The sequence below is a fragment of the Poecilia reticulata genome, linkage group LG2, assembly GCF_000633615.1.
Source record: "Poecilia reticulata strain Guanapo linkage group LG2, Guppy_female_1.0+MT, whole genome shotgun sequence".
Classification (NCBI taxonomy): domain Eukaryota; kingdom Metazoa; phylum Chordata; class Actinopteri; order Cyprinodontiformes; family Poeciliidae; genus Poecilia; species Poecilia reticulata.
The window spans coordinates 14,423,022-14,438,667 of NC_024332.1; the positions used below are offsets into that span (position 1 = coordinate 14,423,022).

Genomic DNA, 15,646 nt, shown 5'->3' on the forward strand with positions numbered 1-15,646 from the left:
TGGTTATGCTAAATTGGTTCAGCCTCATAGCTTACCAACGCATTTAAATTAATCAGAATGTGGGTTAAACATTTCCAGCGATGGTTAGACTGACAAAAAAGAAAATGCTGTTTATGAACAGGAAATCTGACTATAAATAAAATAAATAAAAATTAAAAAATTGCATTCGGTATRATTTTACTAAAATAACGTTTAATAGGATGTCCGTGTGTCYTGAAAAGGTCTTATGTGGATATGCCTAAAATTAATGCCTTAAAATCTCTTAAATTCATAAAAATGCAAGTTGGTCTTAAATTCATTAATCACAGGTCTTAAATTACTTTGTTGTGATGCGACTATTTAGTATATTCTTTGTAGTTTTTCTTTTTCTGCAGGACTTTCCAATCACTCAAAAGTTTATCTAGTTTGCTACCAGTAAATGGCTGCTAATATCCCCTTGCTAGCTAGCTAGCTACATAGCTAGCTCGCTTTGTACTGACTGATTGAAGGGGCTTACTTCTCATATGGATCATCTGGTAAAATGGTATCTATTAATACCATTGTATTAATACATTATGTATCTAGCTAGCAAGGGGATATTAGCAGCTTGCTAACTAGCTACATAGCTAGCAAAGGAATGTTAGCAGCTAGCTACTAATGACCAGCTACAAAACTTGCTAGTCAGCTTTTTTTGCGTCTATCGTGGGTAAGTGCAAACTTATCGCCAGTTGGCTGAATGGYGTTCGTCTTCGCCACTGGATGCTACACATAAGATGCTACATTCATTCTTGGAGTCTTAAATTTGAGTTGGTGAAACCTTCATGACCCCTGGGTAAACAAGCTAGCTTATTTATTTAAGAAGTATGGAAATAACAGTATTGGTTTGGAAAGCTGATGGTTCRTCCCTTTTTTAGCTTACGAAATGTTGCACATGTTCGGACTGCAGTCCCAAAATAGTTTGCCATAACTTTTCCATAGTCATTACATTTAGACAAGAAGACTATGAGTTCAAATAATGCCTTTAACAGAATAACAGACCTTTTCCACAGTTTTTGTCAGATTGTTTTATGTGTATTTATGTATGCATAAGTATGTTCAAAGCCARGTTTTGAACATTTATCAGTATTTGTGCTTCAAATCAACAAATCCTAACCATCGAATCAAAATACAGCACACAGTGGCAGAAATGACAAAAAAAAAAAAAAAGTTTTAAAAAACGGGAGGATTTATTTCATGAACTCGTCTTTGCGCGGCAGGTAACGTGACGGCGCTGTGTTGGGACCCGGCTCAGCGGGTGCTGTTTTCCGGCAGCTCTGACCACTCCATCATCATGTGGGACATCGGGGGGAGGAAAGGCACCGCCATCGAACTGCAGGGGCACAAGTAGGAGATGCTCATCTTCATCAGGACGAACCAATTAGCTCTGAGTCTGCTCTCAGCTTTTGTTACATAACAGATTTGAAGCAGGTTTCGACAACGCGAAGCCCAACGTTAGCTTTCGTTGACTCATTTAAGATTTGTTTATTTTTTGTGTGTGTGAACTGTTGTCAGTGACAAAGTCCAGGGCCTGTGCTATGCCTCACACACCCGCCAGCTCATCTCCTGCAGCTCAGATGGCAGCATTGTCATATGGAACATGGACGTGACTCGGCAAGAGGTGAGCGCGTAACCGCTGACATCAAAGTCGAGTCAGCGCACCGAATCGCTCTAAAGTGAAGCAAATGAAGATCATTTCAGCCGCTGGCAGCCGTGGAGGAGCGTTCTTTGTTTTTCTGTTTAGCTCCACTTGTCTCCACACAGCTAGCTGGGACCTAGTTTTGTCTTTATTTAATCAGACCCACATTTTTGCCTCTGTGTTTCGCCCAAACTCTCTCCGCTCTGCTCTGAAACGGCATCTTCTCCAGCAGAGAAACACTCACGGCTGGAATACAAAGTATTTTCACTGCCGCTGCCGGATCAGTGCTTTGCAAAGGTTAAACCAAAGTTCAATGTTTTTTTGCTGATTTACCTTGTTTACGAGAGTCACTTGACACATTTGGCTGAGTGCCGCTCTCGTGTTTGTGTGATAAACACGGAGTCGGGGCAGAGCCGTCCGTTTATAGCACAAAGACCTACAGCAGAGGAAAAACTTGTTTCACAACAACAGAAACAACTAAATGTCTGAGGCTCAATAAAAAGCCCCCAATAACTTCAGCTTGAAATGATTTTGGGGGGTTTTAGGAAGACTGGAGTCACCGAGGAAAAGTTTTCATATCAGTTTGAGGTGAAAGAGGCGACACAGTCTGGATAGAGATCTCCGGACTGATGTGAATTTTGCTTCGGGCTACAGCTGCAACTAACGATTAGTTTAGTGATCGATTATTCTACCGATTAATCGGGTGGAAAAATTGGTGCTTTCTGCATATTTTTCATTTACCGCTTTTATACAGTKTTAGAAATACATAAAGAGATGCAAATAAATAATTCAAGTCTTTTTTAAAAAAAGAAAAGAAATATTTTATTGTGTGAAATACAATAGGAGCAATACTTTAGCGAACACTTGATCACTTGTAGTAAAGGATGCATCCTCAGCTAAAAAAATACGTCTTCACTTAGCATCAGTACAGTGTAGGGCTGATCTGTTTACTATTTCTTTGATTATCCAATTAATAATTGTATAGCAAATTGTGCTAAATACCATATTTTTGTTATTCTGTATATTTTGTTGTTCTGTCAGAATTGTGCTTCCTCTGACATTTTTTAATGCACAGCTGAAACGGCTAAAGTCGCTCGGTGGAATTGGCTGCTCACCAATCGGGGCATAAAATCAGCAATTTCTGATCGCGTGCCAATTTTGTTCCCAATGTTTGTTTCAACATTGGGAATTCTCTCGCTACAGAACTTGGAGAGAAGCTATAATTTTTTTGTATTGTGCATGTGTGCAGACTCCGGAGTGGCTGGACAGCGACTCCTGTCAGAAGTGTGAGCAGCCTTTCTTCTGGAACTTCAAACAGATGTGGGACAGTAAGAAGATCGGCCTGCGACAGGTACGTCACGCTGCCTGACCCAAAACTCCCTCGGCTTTCATCATCGGGCGGGAATAACCGCTCTCTTTCTGCTCGAGCAGCCGTGCATGACCGTATCCCTCCCGTTATTCCAGAGAAAACATTCCTAGAGCCCTTCACTTCTGCCACGCTAATGCTGAGAAAACATCCCTGTGGCTCTTTTATTGCCGACTTCTCAGAACCGGCTTCGTGTTGCGGTTACTCCTTTAAGAGTGTTTTCTGGTTGTGTTCAGGGTTCTTGGACAAAGTGGCAACGTTTTCCCAAGTGCTGTAGAAAGAACTTACAGCATAATCTTGATAGTTTTTGGCAATTTATTGTTGTTTCTCCATGTCAAAATGGGTCAAAAGTTTAAGTATATTTATCCAAAGTTTGGTAGTTTCATCCAAATCTCCAAAACAGTGGATTCATAGAAGGAACAATAGGTTGTGGAATGACTTAGCAGAGTCCAACCTGATGTTCTTTGAATCCAGTAGACTTGGAGAACTTCTGCTAGATTTGATTTCCATCTGAATTGTACAAAACATTTGAAATGTGTAGATTTTTTTTTTTTACATCACAAAAGCCTTCTTAACAGGAGTTTACACCAAAAGTACAAGTTCCATTTGCAGATTATTTCACTTGTAATATGGGAAAAATGTCTCGTTGCATTGTTCCAGACTTACAACTAGAACTTTTTCATCACTATTAAGGATAATCCAGCATTATTAAGGATCATTTATTTACTTAAAACGASCCCCTGTATCTTGCTGAAAAGTTAGTTGTAAGTTAGTTTCGTCTTATTTCAAGTGTGTTAAGATGTTTGCAGTAGGAAGTACTTAATTGTGTTTTTTGCAAACAAACTGCATTTCTCCTGCAGTCTCTGCTCCTCCAGCGTTCACTTTACATAAATGTTGCATCTTTTATGAACACCTKCGACGGTTGGCCGGGCGACCWTTCGATTAGCGTTGGAGGACGCTTCGACTTCCCCGCTGTTTGACTTTCTATCTGTGGGGTTCATGTTGTAACAGGCAAAGCTCTCATTTCCCTACGGCTCCTCATCATCAGTCTGACACATTGCACATGTAAGAGGTGATTGTAGATCTACTGTTACAAAATGCTTCTTGCAAAACATTCAACTCACTCTATATCTGTAACTTTTACAATCCTAAGAGCCATGTTTGCTGTTAATCCAGCTAATTAGGAATTGTTTAGAGCTGCAAATGTGACAAGATCATTAAAAAATAGCACAAAAAAAACTGTACTTCAGGACAGTTGACATTTTTAAAGAACCACATTTTATTTCTGTTTCTAGATTTTAAAATACAGTAAAAGCATACAACTTTTTTTCTTTTTTGTTGACATTTATGAAAAATGAAATCCGAAAAAAGTTAATCGTTTCAAACGTAATGACAAAGAAAATATAAATCTCAAACAATATCATTGCTATTCAAAATAGTATTTGGTTTTGGACAATCAATACATTGCATGAAAAAAGCAGCATTTGTTATTACTTTTTTAATTAAAGCACTAGTTGATTTTCTTTTTACCATTTTAAACCAGAGTTTTTAAGAACCATTACGGAAGGTCCAAAGGCAAAAGMTTGACTTTATTCTCTGCCTCACTGATGAGAAATGAGGGTCTTCATATGAGCTTTCGCACACTTAGCCTCTCATGTTTTCCTCAGCACCACTGCCGGAAGTGCGGCCAGGCCGTGTGCGGCAAATGTTCGTCCAAGCGCTCCACCATCCCCCTCATGGGCTTCGAGTTTGAGGTGCGGGTGTGTGACAGCTGCCACGAGTCCATCACCGACGAAGAGTGAGTCACAATCAGCCTCTGTCGATGCCGTATACTGTCCCTTTGTGCTCCCGGCGTTCCCCCWGGCGCKCTCACGCTGACGTCTCCCCCTTKTGTGCGTTTCAGCCGAGCTCCCACCGCCACCTTCCACGACAGCAAGCACAACATTGTTTACATGCACTACGAGCCCACCACGGGAAACCTGCTCACCTCCGGCACCGACAAGGTCGTCAAGGTCAGGCACCGGAGATGACGAGTTTTTCGACGTTGTAGTTCGAGGGTTCGGACACCAGGGGGCGACAGATGCTCAAGAAACTGAGCCAGTCGTTTTCTATGAGTTGGTCAAAATTGAAAATGTTAAAGTTGAAGCAAAAATAATAATTTTAAAACGGTGCAAATGCAGTTTAAATGTCATATTGGTCCTGAGCTTATTTAAAAAAAAAATTAACCATCTGATTTGAAGATACATCTGCAAATTCAGACATAATTCTGGCTTCATGTTGTCGTTTTCAGTACAGTTGTGCTTCATCCATTCAAGCCATTGTCCTCTTGAAATTAGGTTTGWAACAGTTATTCGTATTAATCATGATTAATCAGAAATCATTCTCAACTAATTTCATAATCGATTAATCGTTAAGCACAGTATATAAACTCTAAAGCCATGCCATTTTCTGAAAGAACAAATTACCCAGAGCAGTAATTAAGCAAAAACTGTACAAAAAAAATGCATACATTTTGCTTTTAAGATAAAAAATATATTGTTTTCTGTAAATATGTAAAATAACAGTTATGTCAGAAGCTTGTTGGTTTCCTTACCAAAAAAAAGTAATGGGCTTGATTTGCAAATTGATAAAGGACCTATATGCTAATTTTACTTACTTGTGTCTATTTTACTTGTGTCTATTTTACCTGTATGCTTTATTTTGAGAAAATCAACAGTAAATTGTGCCTCATTTTAAATAGTTGTTTGTTCCACAATCCGTCCACAATAAAAAGCAGCAGTCAGAGTTCAGACCTGATTCTGTGGAGAACATGAGAGTCTGTTCAGTCTTGACAAAATTAAAGAGATAAGCTTTAAAAAGACTGCAGACTGTTTTATGGATGAGAATTCACATGTTTCTCTCTAAAGCTCTAGAAATGTGTTTCYAGAAGGATGTTTGTGATCTGGAGCTATACTTTTTCTTTTAATAGTATATTTCTCTCACACACTAAAACATTTTATTCTTCAGTTTCTTCTTAGCCTCTAACTTGGCCGATCAAGATGACTGCCATTATTTAAACAGAAGTTTTTTGTTTTTTTTTGCAGATATGGGACATGTCTCCTGTGGTGTCGTGAGTTTCCGTGGACACGGGGCAGCATTTCGGCCAACTGTGACCAGTCGCACTTCGATGAGAGCGAGGGAGCGGCGTCCGTGTCACCTGGATAATATTTAACCGCCATTTAGCAACAAAGCCTGGGTTGCTGCGTTTTCTCACAGCRGCGACACGGCAGGCCTGAGAGCAGCCTTAGAACGGTGCAACGTCTCRCTCAACACGAGGTCACAGACTGGTTGGTCTTTGCTTGATATCTGGAGTGATCGCACTTGCACTCTGGGATTCGTTCTGGCATTCGACCTTGTAAGAAATTTAATATCTTATGTACTTTTCATAAATTTCCTTCCCACTGAAKATTGGAGGAGCGAAAAGTCATCAGACTCGGTTCTTGGATGCTAAGTCATCGACGTAATCGCATTTTTCACATCAATACAATTTTTTTAATTGTTATTATATAAACAAAAATACCATCAGGAGRAATTCAGGCCTGGATTATTATGACGCCCTCTAGAGGCTAAATTTGTTTTGTTCCTGTTACATCATTTTTTATGATTTTTTTTGACTAGTAAAAGTACATATTTTATTCACGAAGGTCATAAACAGCTACCTGGAAATTCATAATTATAGTCTGCTCTAAAAGAKTTTTCAACCTGCTTTTTTATTTAATTATTTTTACCCTCTAAAGGTAATTGATCAACATTTCCTGTAACATTTTGAATGTTATATTTCAGACAGTTGAGCCCCAACAACATGTCTGAAACATTAACCAAAGCATAACTCAAAGTGGCTGTGATAAACTACAGCAGCATGTTCTTTTTTAACCCTACCAAATTCTGAGGATGACGAATGCTTTGGTTTCTTCTGAACAGTAAGTGACTTTGAGTCCATAAATATCAGCTGATGCAGGTTTGGAAGTGATAAAGGAAGTAGCTTTAGGCCAACTGGCCCCTTTAATCCAGCCTCTTTGAGTTAATTTTGTGAAATAATCTGGTGAAAATGGTTGTTGCATGAACAGTTTCTTCCAGYTATCCTAGTTTCAGTGACTCTTAACTACTGAACAGTTAATTCAGTCGGGTCATAGTCTACACACAGTGCTAAATATGTTTACTTTAATTGGTGGCGGTTCTTTTGAATCCTGTGCGCTCTTTAAATCATCTCTGTTTGGTGTTGAGTATTTCAATTCAAGTTGAATTATTTTAGAGGTAGTGAAGATTAAATGCAGTCCAGATTCCTTGAAAGAAAAGCCCTTTAATTTTGGAATAATTCGTTGGAATTATTTTCTTGCACGTTTCATAACACAAGGGGGCGCCCATTGACAGGACGCATCCTTTTCTTTTTCTTATTTTTGAACGTTTGCACCGTCCCCCCCGTCATGCCGCCCTGCGGAGAGAGCCATCATGAAATCTCAGTTAACGTAGCGATAGATCTTCACTCCCTACAAAATAAATTGAATTGCCTCATCGTTCCTCACGCAGGCTTTTTTTATTTAATGGAAGTAAAATTATGCTTTGTATCACAAGCCAGATGACATCACTGCCAGATGGCCTGATGCATTGTGGGAACCTTTATTTACTTTCTCACAAGGCGCTTAGTCATAGTTTAGCTCTGCTTGAGTAATTCTGTAAAAAAAAAAAAAAAAAAAAGGAATAACTCCAGCCCAAGTTCTTAAACAAATGCAACAAATTTGATCAACTTTCCTCTGATGTTAAAATTTGATGTTAAAGTGCAGCTGCCAGAATGATGGTTTGTTTGTGTTGCATGAGTGCAGCATCGCCCATTTCAGGAACACACAGGAAGCTCCACGGAACCTGTTTGGTTGTGGATTTGAAACCAGTTTAAGCTCCAGTCGTTATGGCGATGACGGCGGACACCGATGAGCCTYCTAATGAGCGATCGGTGACTCGGACCRTGCTGYGCAGGAACATCGTCTGTGTCCTGTTATCGAGGTTATTTATTCCAAATGTTTGTTTCATGTATGAAACATGTACAGAAGCACATATCAGCACAGCTAGACGCTGTGGCATTTCAGAGATGCACCAGAGCGTAAAAACATTGCTACAAAACAGTTTAAATTGTTGTTTCTTTTTCAGCTTTTTATGTTGGCTTTACTGTTGATGCACTGGAATCRCGAGGAAGAAAAATCATCGATTTCTCCTAAATGTTTTGTGTGYTTTTGTGACGACCGCTCGACGCTCAGCTCAAATCCCTCTGAGCTTCTTCCAAAGATTATCGATTATGGATCTGAAAACAAGGTTGTACAATCTGTTAACATTTCTCGCGTTTTTAGTTCATTTCCTTGACCACTTCCTGTGAACTAATGCACACCTGCAAGCTAAATTAAACAAAGTGTGATGATTAATGATGCAAACTGGTGTAAAATATACAGAGTTAACAGAATGGATYCTCTATTTCGCAAACTTAACCACWCAGAAGAAACTGGGCTAGATGAAAACTTCTTCTTGGTTTTTGTTGCTTTTAAAGACCAGAGCTTATAAAGTTTATTTAAGGCCAGTTTTGACTTTTTGTTGCAGGAAAGAGGGAGAAAGAAAATGGTTGAATTTCAGCGTTTTYGTGAATGTAACACTGTGTATAGACGATCGATTAAAACAAAAAGTATTTACCCTTATCCGTCATGTCCGAGTCGTGTATTTGGCAACTGATATAGAAAGCTGCAGTTATTTCTGTTCCTTCACACTTTTTTCTTCCACTTAACTTTCCAGTAATATGCTAGGAAACAGCCCTATGAAGCTCTTTGTGTTTTTTTTTGTGTGTGTGTTTTCCAGTTCTTGTGAAAGTTTTGTCATTAACTATCAAGTATGCAGTCTTTCATTGTGGTAAAAAAAAATATATACATATATATACACACAAAACAAATCACTTTTATTGAATTAAGTAAAACATTTAGCAAAAATCATTAAAAACATGATTATGTGTGCATACACAAGACAGTTTATTTCACATTCGCTTCATTAAGTTCATGTTTAACAGCAWATTAAGTGCTCTTGTAGAGAAAAAGCATTGAAAAACAAAAAAAAAAGTAATTTTTCACAAAAACATTTTTAGATCAAACCTCAATAAAGCATTTCAAAGCTCGACTCTTGTTATTTCAGTCGCAACATGTCTCATTAGGTTTTTGTAAACGGTTATGTAGTGTCATCGGAGTGCTTTTATTTTGAAAAGCAGCCAGTTTTCCAGATACTAAGGTTTGAACTTTTGGGCAAACTCCTCCATCGCTGCCAGGAGTTTCTCCTCCTCCTGCGGAGAGGAGCGGGACGAGGCCAGGGGGAGGTGCGTCGCCACCGGCTTACGATCTGAAGAACAGACACAGGAATGTGTGACCGTGAGGAAGATGATTACAAGAACCAGAATGAACAGARCTGCGTCAGAGACAGTTCCCACTAATATTATGAAGAGGAATGCTGCACATTTAAATCCTTATTTCGCCCTCAAATTTTGGCTAATCTTGTTTAAAAAGAATAATTTAATCCTAAAATAAATTCCCATTGCCATATTTTAMAGGACTAAAACATGACTTTTAATGCATGTCTACTAGCTTTCAGAATGTTTTTCCTTCGTGCCACTTGGATGAAATTCAAGACTTTTATCAAAATAAAATTCCTTATACAGTAGAAGGTCCAAGCTTTATTGAACAGAATGCATCATAMGGGTTGKCASCAGTAACGGCAAAGACGAATGTCTGTTAAATTTACATTTTCCCTTGATAGACGCAAAAAGCTAGCTAGAAAATGTATATTAACAGCTAGTTAGCACAGTARCATCAACCGCCTCAAGTCACAGAATGAAGATGTCTGCATCCGACTCAAATGTTTGCCTGACAGAAAAATAAACTACGTAGAATATATGAGATAAAATAGTCCCGCCACAACATTGTAAACATATTAAGTTGTAAACATATTAAAGGCMAACATAATTTTTTTTAATGAATTCAAGTCATTTTAAGATCCTGAATTTAAGACTTTTTAAGGACGCTTGGACACCCTCCTACAGATTATTTCAAAAGTTTAATCAAATGTACAGAAGCAAGGATTCACACTCATGAATCGACCACAACTGATTTGGAAACAACGAGGGATTTCTCACCTTGAAAGAACTGCCCGCTYGGCAGCTTGACGGCGGCAGGCGATACGGCGAGCCACACCACCGTGTCTGCCCCCATGGCCTCCGTCCTCAGCTTGGACTGCATCTTGGCGTGAAACGAAGGCATGGAGGACTGCACGGCTACAAGAGRAAACACAAAACCAAAGCCTCTGTCACAAGCAGACTATGGAAAATTTTTGTTTTCCTGYTTATTGACAAGAATCCATCTGTGAAAGTCCTCTACAAGCTAAACACAAAGCAGTCTAAAGGATTTGAGTGGCGATAAAGACGTAATGGCGGCGCTTTACCCGGCGTGTCGGCCCAGCCGGGGTGCATTGAGGAGAAGTGGATCTCTTTGTGCTGAGAAGCCCACCTCTCTGTGAGGATCACCTGTTGTCTCTGAAACACAGTAAGAAGTACCAACGTGTGAGTGTGGCTTCAGGGTTTTGGATACACAAATTTCAGACTTTTTAAGTACACCTTGGGTTACTTCTATAGAAATCAGTGYGGAAGGACAGTCTTACCTTATTCTGAGCGTACGCCATGGTGCCGTCGAAAGTGCCCTTCTCAAACTGGAGGTCGTCCACGTTGAGCTTCTGAGTGAGCATACCGCCCGAAGACACGGTGATCTGAGGAGACACACAGCAGCCGTCGTTTCAAAACGTCACCCTTTCTGATCCGGCCCAATCGGTTGGCGAGTCACGCGTTTGTCTTATCGGAACTGAACCCACCACTCTCGGGTCTTCCACCTTCTTCAGTGTGGGAATCAGTGCAGTGGTGAGAATGTAGGTACCTGGAAGTAAAGATGAAAAGAAAGGGAAAGGTTGCTTTTAACAATTGTAACAACATACTGTTGAAGCATGTTCCAACATCTTCCTTTGTTCTGTGACTTTAAGCACTTACTCAAAAGGAAGAGGTGCTTTGTTTACTCACCGAGCGTGTTTGTGGCAAAGTTCTTTTCCAAGCCCTCCTCCGTTAGCTCCCTCTGGTTGACCATGCAGCCCGCGTTATTGATCTAAGACAAAGACCGTAAGAAGAAAGCAACGACAAAACGGCGGGAGCGACTCACAGAGCAGAAAGTGGCATGGATCCGCAAACACCTACCAGCACGTGCAGCTTGTTGTTTTGAGAGAAGCTCTGCGCAAACTCCCACACCTGCCTGGCACTCGACATGTCCACGATGTGGACGTGAATGTTCTTCAAAGAGAAGGGAAGCAATTATTATTATTTTTTTTTTCTATGTCTTCACCATTTCTGCAACGATTCCATTCTTCAAGGGGTCAGAAATTCATTGTTAGATCATTATTTGTTTTTCTTCTTTTTTTGCATTTTGTCACTTTGCAACTGACTGAGCTGGAATCAGTTTTGTGTAAAATCAGTTCTCAGATCTGTCACCCAATAGTGGGGCACAGTTAAGTATTTTTCCCACATTTCTCTCTGTATCAATAAAAGATTTTCTGCTCAACACATTTCCACCCGAGCTCCTTTACTGTTGCCAGCGACGGCCTTGGGTGACAAGATTTTATAGAGCAAAAGAGCAGGTCACTGAATGCATATGGGCCCATACAGCTGTGTCCAGAGGTGCTCTGAAGGAAAAAACATTTCAAAGTTACAAATTAACAGAAAGGTGTGGACTGGCTTGCATCTGGGCCTTTTTCTTCCCTAAAGATGTCGTGATTTATGTTTACAGTCGAGAAAAAGACACTAAAATTACCTCATTTTTACTCTGCGCCACAATGTCTCCTTTGGCCGTCTCTGCTCTTTCCTTGTTTCGACAAACCATGTGAACAGTTCCCCCTGCAGGATCAATTCAAATCCTCGTCAGTGGATTACTTCGGACAAGACCTCGATTATAACAAAGGCTTTTATGCGAAATGCACTTATTTAACAAAAAAAAAAAAAATGTAATTTCTGCATGTAAGTAAGAGATGTGTGTTGCTGCCATTTTATTTTTCCCTTGATACCTATAAACAGAAACTTTCAAATGATTTGTTTCCAGCCTGGGGAGCAGAGGTGACGTCACACTGGGTGCACAGCACAGCCGTCGCTGCATTCGAGTCTCATTTTTACAGTAGTAATTTTGCACACCAAACYGTTTTGTTTTTTAAAATCGATTTGCGCTTAGTTGTGGAGCATCCACAGAGGGGAGGGAGGTAAAAAGACAAACCCGATACAACGCTCACCTCTTTTGGCAATTTCCTGTGCTGTTGCTTTCCCTATCCCGCTGTTGGCGCCTGTGACCATAAAGCACCTGTCGCTCAGGTTTACATCCAGGTCGGCCGGAGAGAAATGCTTCGCTGCAGCTTCATAGCCGCTCCTGTTAAAAAAAATGATCAGAGGATACCACAGTCAGCAATGTTCATACCTAGAAAGAAGTCATGTGAGGACCATCTCAAGTGTTTTCTGTGTTATGACTAAATTGTCTTTTGAGCTGAGTTTTCCTTCTGCTGCCAACAATGAAAGTTAGAGGGCGCTAATCATTTTTCCCTCTTCATCATTTCATGTTTTTTCATCCACCAACTTATAAGGGAGACCTTTCATGACGATAATTTACTACAGTTCACTCACAGTAACTCCTAATATGTCTGCATTTTATCTGTGTACATTCATGCAGGTAATATTCAGAGGTAAAACAAAATCAAATGATGTCTTTTCTTCTTTTTTGCCGTTCAGTGTTTTGCTCATTGCTGACTGAGCTTGTGCTCAGTCAGCAATGCTTTCTAGAACGTTATTAGTTCTAGATTGCAACATTCATCTTTATGAAAACAATGAACTTTTAACCTTATGTTATTATTATTACTATTATATTGAAGGTGCAACAGCCGCGCCCCTTCGCCATATAACATCTTGAGTAACTGGATGACCACTGAATCAATCATCGCTAACAGCAACACGTTGTTTAACCTTGGAAAATGTTTTAAGTTTGTTGAAATTACACAAGAACCGAGTGGTAAATGTTACGCAAATCTTAAAAACTACAAAACTAGTGTTCACTAGCTAATGTACAGCGATGTGCACTTACTTTGTGTACTCCTGCAGTCCTTTCACGAACCAGACGGCATTCCTGTAAATAGACATGTCCTCGTTTAGGCAGCAGCTGCTTGATTTGGCCGTATAGACTGAAGAGAGTTATCCATAAGAGGGTGTATTTATTAACTGTTTGTTTCGTAAGAATGACTAAAACGTGGGTTGGCTAGGAGTCACGTGTTTCTCAACCGGAAGTACGTTTTGTAATATGTTTCTATAGCACACCTAGTGGATCTTTCGGTTTTCTGACTTCAGATTTCCCTGTAAAATTTAAGAATTTAGTGTTTTCAGAGATATCCCAAAAAAGAAAGACTAAAACAACCTCAATGACTTACATCACGCCACACCGTTGTCTAGTACTTAATCATGCAGTTTCGTCGGGATCCATACAGTTGTCAGGATGGCCGAGTGGTCTAAGGCGCCAGACTCAAGGGTGAAACCTTCCTGTGAATCGGGTATTCTGGTCTCTGAATGGAGGCGTGGGTTCGAATCCCACTTCTGACAATACCTTTTTAAAACGTCCTCAATTAAGAAAAATAGTCTATTTAATTTAAAATTTAACACTCAAGTGATGTGACTCGTATTTGGAAAGGTTTTTTTTTGTGAAAATATTTTACATTAAATCGTTACTTAATCATCAAATGTGTTTTAGTCAACAGTTCACTTAAGCTAGGTAGTTTTTTTTATGCTGCTGTAAAGTTTTTGTAGAATAGTCGGATTCCTAAAAATGACAGAGCATCAAATGTGGACAAAAAAAGGACACGGAAAGACAACAGATAACTGATCTGCAAAAAAAATGTAATTTGGCATTTGATACATTTTCACAAAGAGATTACATACAAAGCCAAAACATGAGTCTTAATATGGAGCTCTGAGGATCTCCTCCTGCCCTGTAGGATACTGGGAGAACTGAATAAATTATTCATCAGCTGATGGTTCCAGCTGATGAATAATTTGAAAACCAGCTGAAAGCGCATAAGGTCAACTTTGTCAAAGTCTTTACAAATCATGGAAAGAGTTATTAGATATAAATCAAAACTGAGTGTTGGATAACTGCTTAATAAAAGTAGAAAATTAAAACATAAGTTGATTCAGTCGTTTTTTTGTGTGTAATTTCAATATTGATAATCTAATACGAGGTGTACGGAAATACTTTGGAAATACTACGGCGCTTCACTAATGCCTCTCGCCCGCTGACTGCTGTGATACGCAGCTTTCGCTCTCACCGCTTTGCTGAACAGGCAAAAATACTGAAGGAAGTTCTAAATAAGTTTACATGAGGTCCCCGGATGGAACCACATGATACATTGTTACTTCGGATTATGTAAACAACGAAATAAAAACAATATAAAGATAAACGTTTCACAAATGCTGACGGTAGGAGAGGTAATTTGGACTTTACAGTAAGAGGAGGCGGAGTTGTCAGGATGGCCGAGCGGTCTAAGGCGCCAGACTCAAGGTGAAATCCTTCCTGTGAAGCGGGACTTCTGGTCTCCGATTGGAGGCGTGGGTTCGAATCCCACTTCTGACAGCAACTTTTTTTGGTCACGTCAAAGACTTAACTTTTGCTTTGATAAGTGTTTCAGATTGTCGCAATTAAACCAAATCGTTCTTAGGGTTAGCGTAGGTAAAAGAGAACATAAAAAGATCAATTCGTTTACGCATTTTAATAAACACTGCATAAAAAAAAACAACAAAAATGTCACAGCAATATCAGTCATGATATAAAAGTACAGTAAATGTATGAATAAACTGGTAGAAAAAAATGTAATATTGAGATAAAAGCAAGTCGAGTTGTCCTCTGTCTGTTAAATTTACTAACTTATACAAATAGTATGCAGTATTGGGTTTGTATAAAAAGCAAGGAGGGACATAGATTTTGCTAAAACACCAGTTAAAATGTATTTATTTAAAAAATAATTAAATGAATGATCAAACTTTACCTTAAGTATCACAGTTTCACAGAACCTATTTTGTAACAAAACACACTGATATAGATAAGGCTCTTAGGGATCTAATTCCCCCAACTTCACAGATAGCAAACCGTTCTTAGTCCTCTAAATCATTTATTTTTGCCAAATTTTTAACTATATTTCTCTTAAACTCTACAGGAAGAAGGAAACCAAAGTCAATCTTTAACAAACTTTATTAGTTCTAGAAAGCAACATTTATCTTTTCAATTTCCCCAAATTATTGATACATTTTAAAACGTATTAGAATTAGGAGCAGCAGACCAGAAACCCCAGCGGTTCTGCAATCAGCCACTAGGAGTCAGTATTGTTGTAAACAAACATCACAGAGTTTCTCTTTCCTAATTCTATCCCTAGTGGATTACAACGCAACCAACCACTGGAGGTTTTATTTCTGACATGTAAAGTTGTATCTTAAACAGTAATTTTGCAAAGTCAAA

At 39.3% G+C, this 15,646-nt stretch overlaps 2 protein-coding genes and 2 non-coding genes across 4 annotated transcripts in view; 3 read left to right on the forward strand and 1 right to left on the reverse strand.

Moving 5' to 3' along the window:
• Positions 1 to 8,737, forward strand: part of wdfy2 (WD repeat and FYVE domain containing 2) — a 21,174-nt gene extending 12,437 nt beyond the window's left edge. Inside the window, exons 6-11 of the mRNA XM_017309045.1 lie at positions 1,236 to 1,362; positions 1,531 to 1,636; positions 2,904 to 3,005; positions 4,688 to 4,818; positions 4,924 to 5,032; positions 6,104 to 8,737. Of these exons, the coding sequence (XP_017164534.1) occupies positions 1,236 to 1,362; positions 1,531 to 1,636; positions 2,904 to 3,005; positions 4,688 to 4,818; positions 4,924 to 5,032; positions 6,104 to 6,133 (605 nt within the window). The 3' untranslated portion in view covers positions 6,134 to 8,737. The remainder of the gene's footprint in view (positions 1 to 1,235; positions 1,363 to 1,530; positions 1,637 to 2,903; positions 3,006 to 4,687; positions 4,819 to 4,923; positions 5,033 to 6,103) is intronic.
• Positions 8,738 to 8,968: 231 nt separating this feature from the next.
• Positions 8,969 to 13,417, reverse strand: dhrs12 (dehydrogenase/reductase (SDR family) member 12). The gene is made up of 10 exons (XM_008432591.2): positions 13,232 to 13,417; positions 12,393 to 12,526; positions 11,924 to 12,006; positions 11,314 to 11,406; positions 11,143 to 11,224; positions 10,941 to 11,002; positions 10,734 to 10,838; positions 10,518 to 10,608; positions 10,213 to 10,350; positions 8,969 to 9,422 (listed from the first exon to the last, which is right to left on the reverse strand). Exons 1-10 carry the CDS (start codon positions 13,285 to 13,287, stop codon positions 9,310 to 9,312), a joined length of 957 nt encoding a protein of 318 aa, XP_008430813.1. The 5' UTR covers positions 13,288 to 13,417; the 3' UTR covers positions 8,969 to 9,309.
• A 213-nt stretch (positions 13,418 to 13,630) lies between these two features.
• Positions 13,631 to 13,740, forward strand: trnal-caa (transfer RNA leucine (anticodon CAA)). The gene is made up of 2 exons: positions 13,631 to 13,668; positions 13,695 to 13,740. It is a non-coding gene; the product is annotated as a tRNA-Leu (tRNA).
• Positions 13,741 to 14,657: 917 nt separating this feature from the next.
• trnal-caa (transfer RNA leucine (anticodon CAA)) lies at positions 14,658 to 14,767 on the forward strand. The gene is made up of 2 exons: positions 14,658 to 14,695; positions 14,722 to 14,767. It is a non-coding gene; the product is annotated as a tRNA-Leu (tRNA).
• Positions 14,768 to 15,646: the final 879 nt, after the last annotated feature.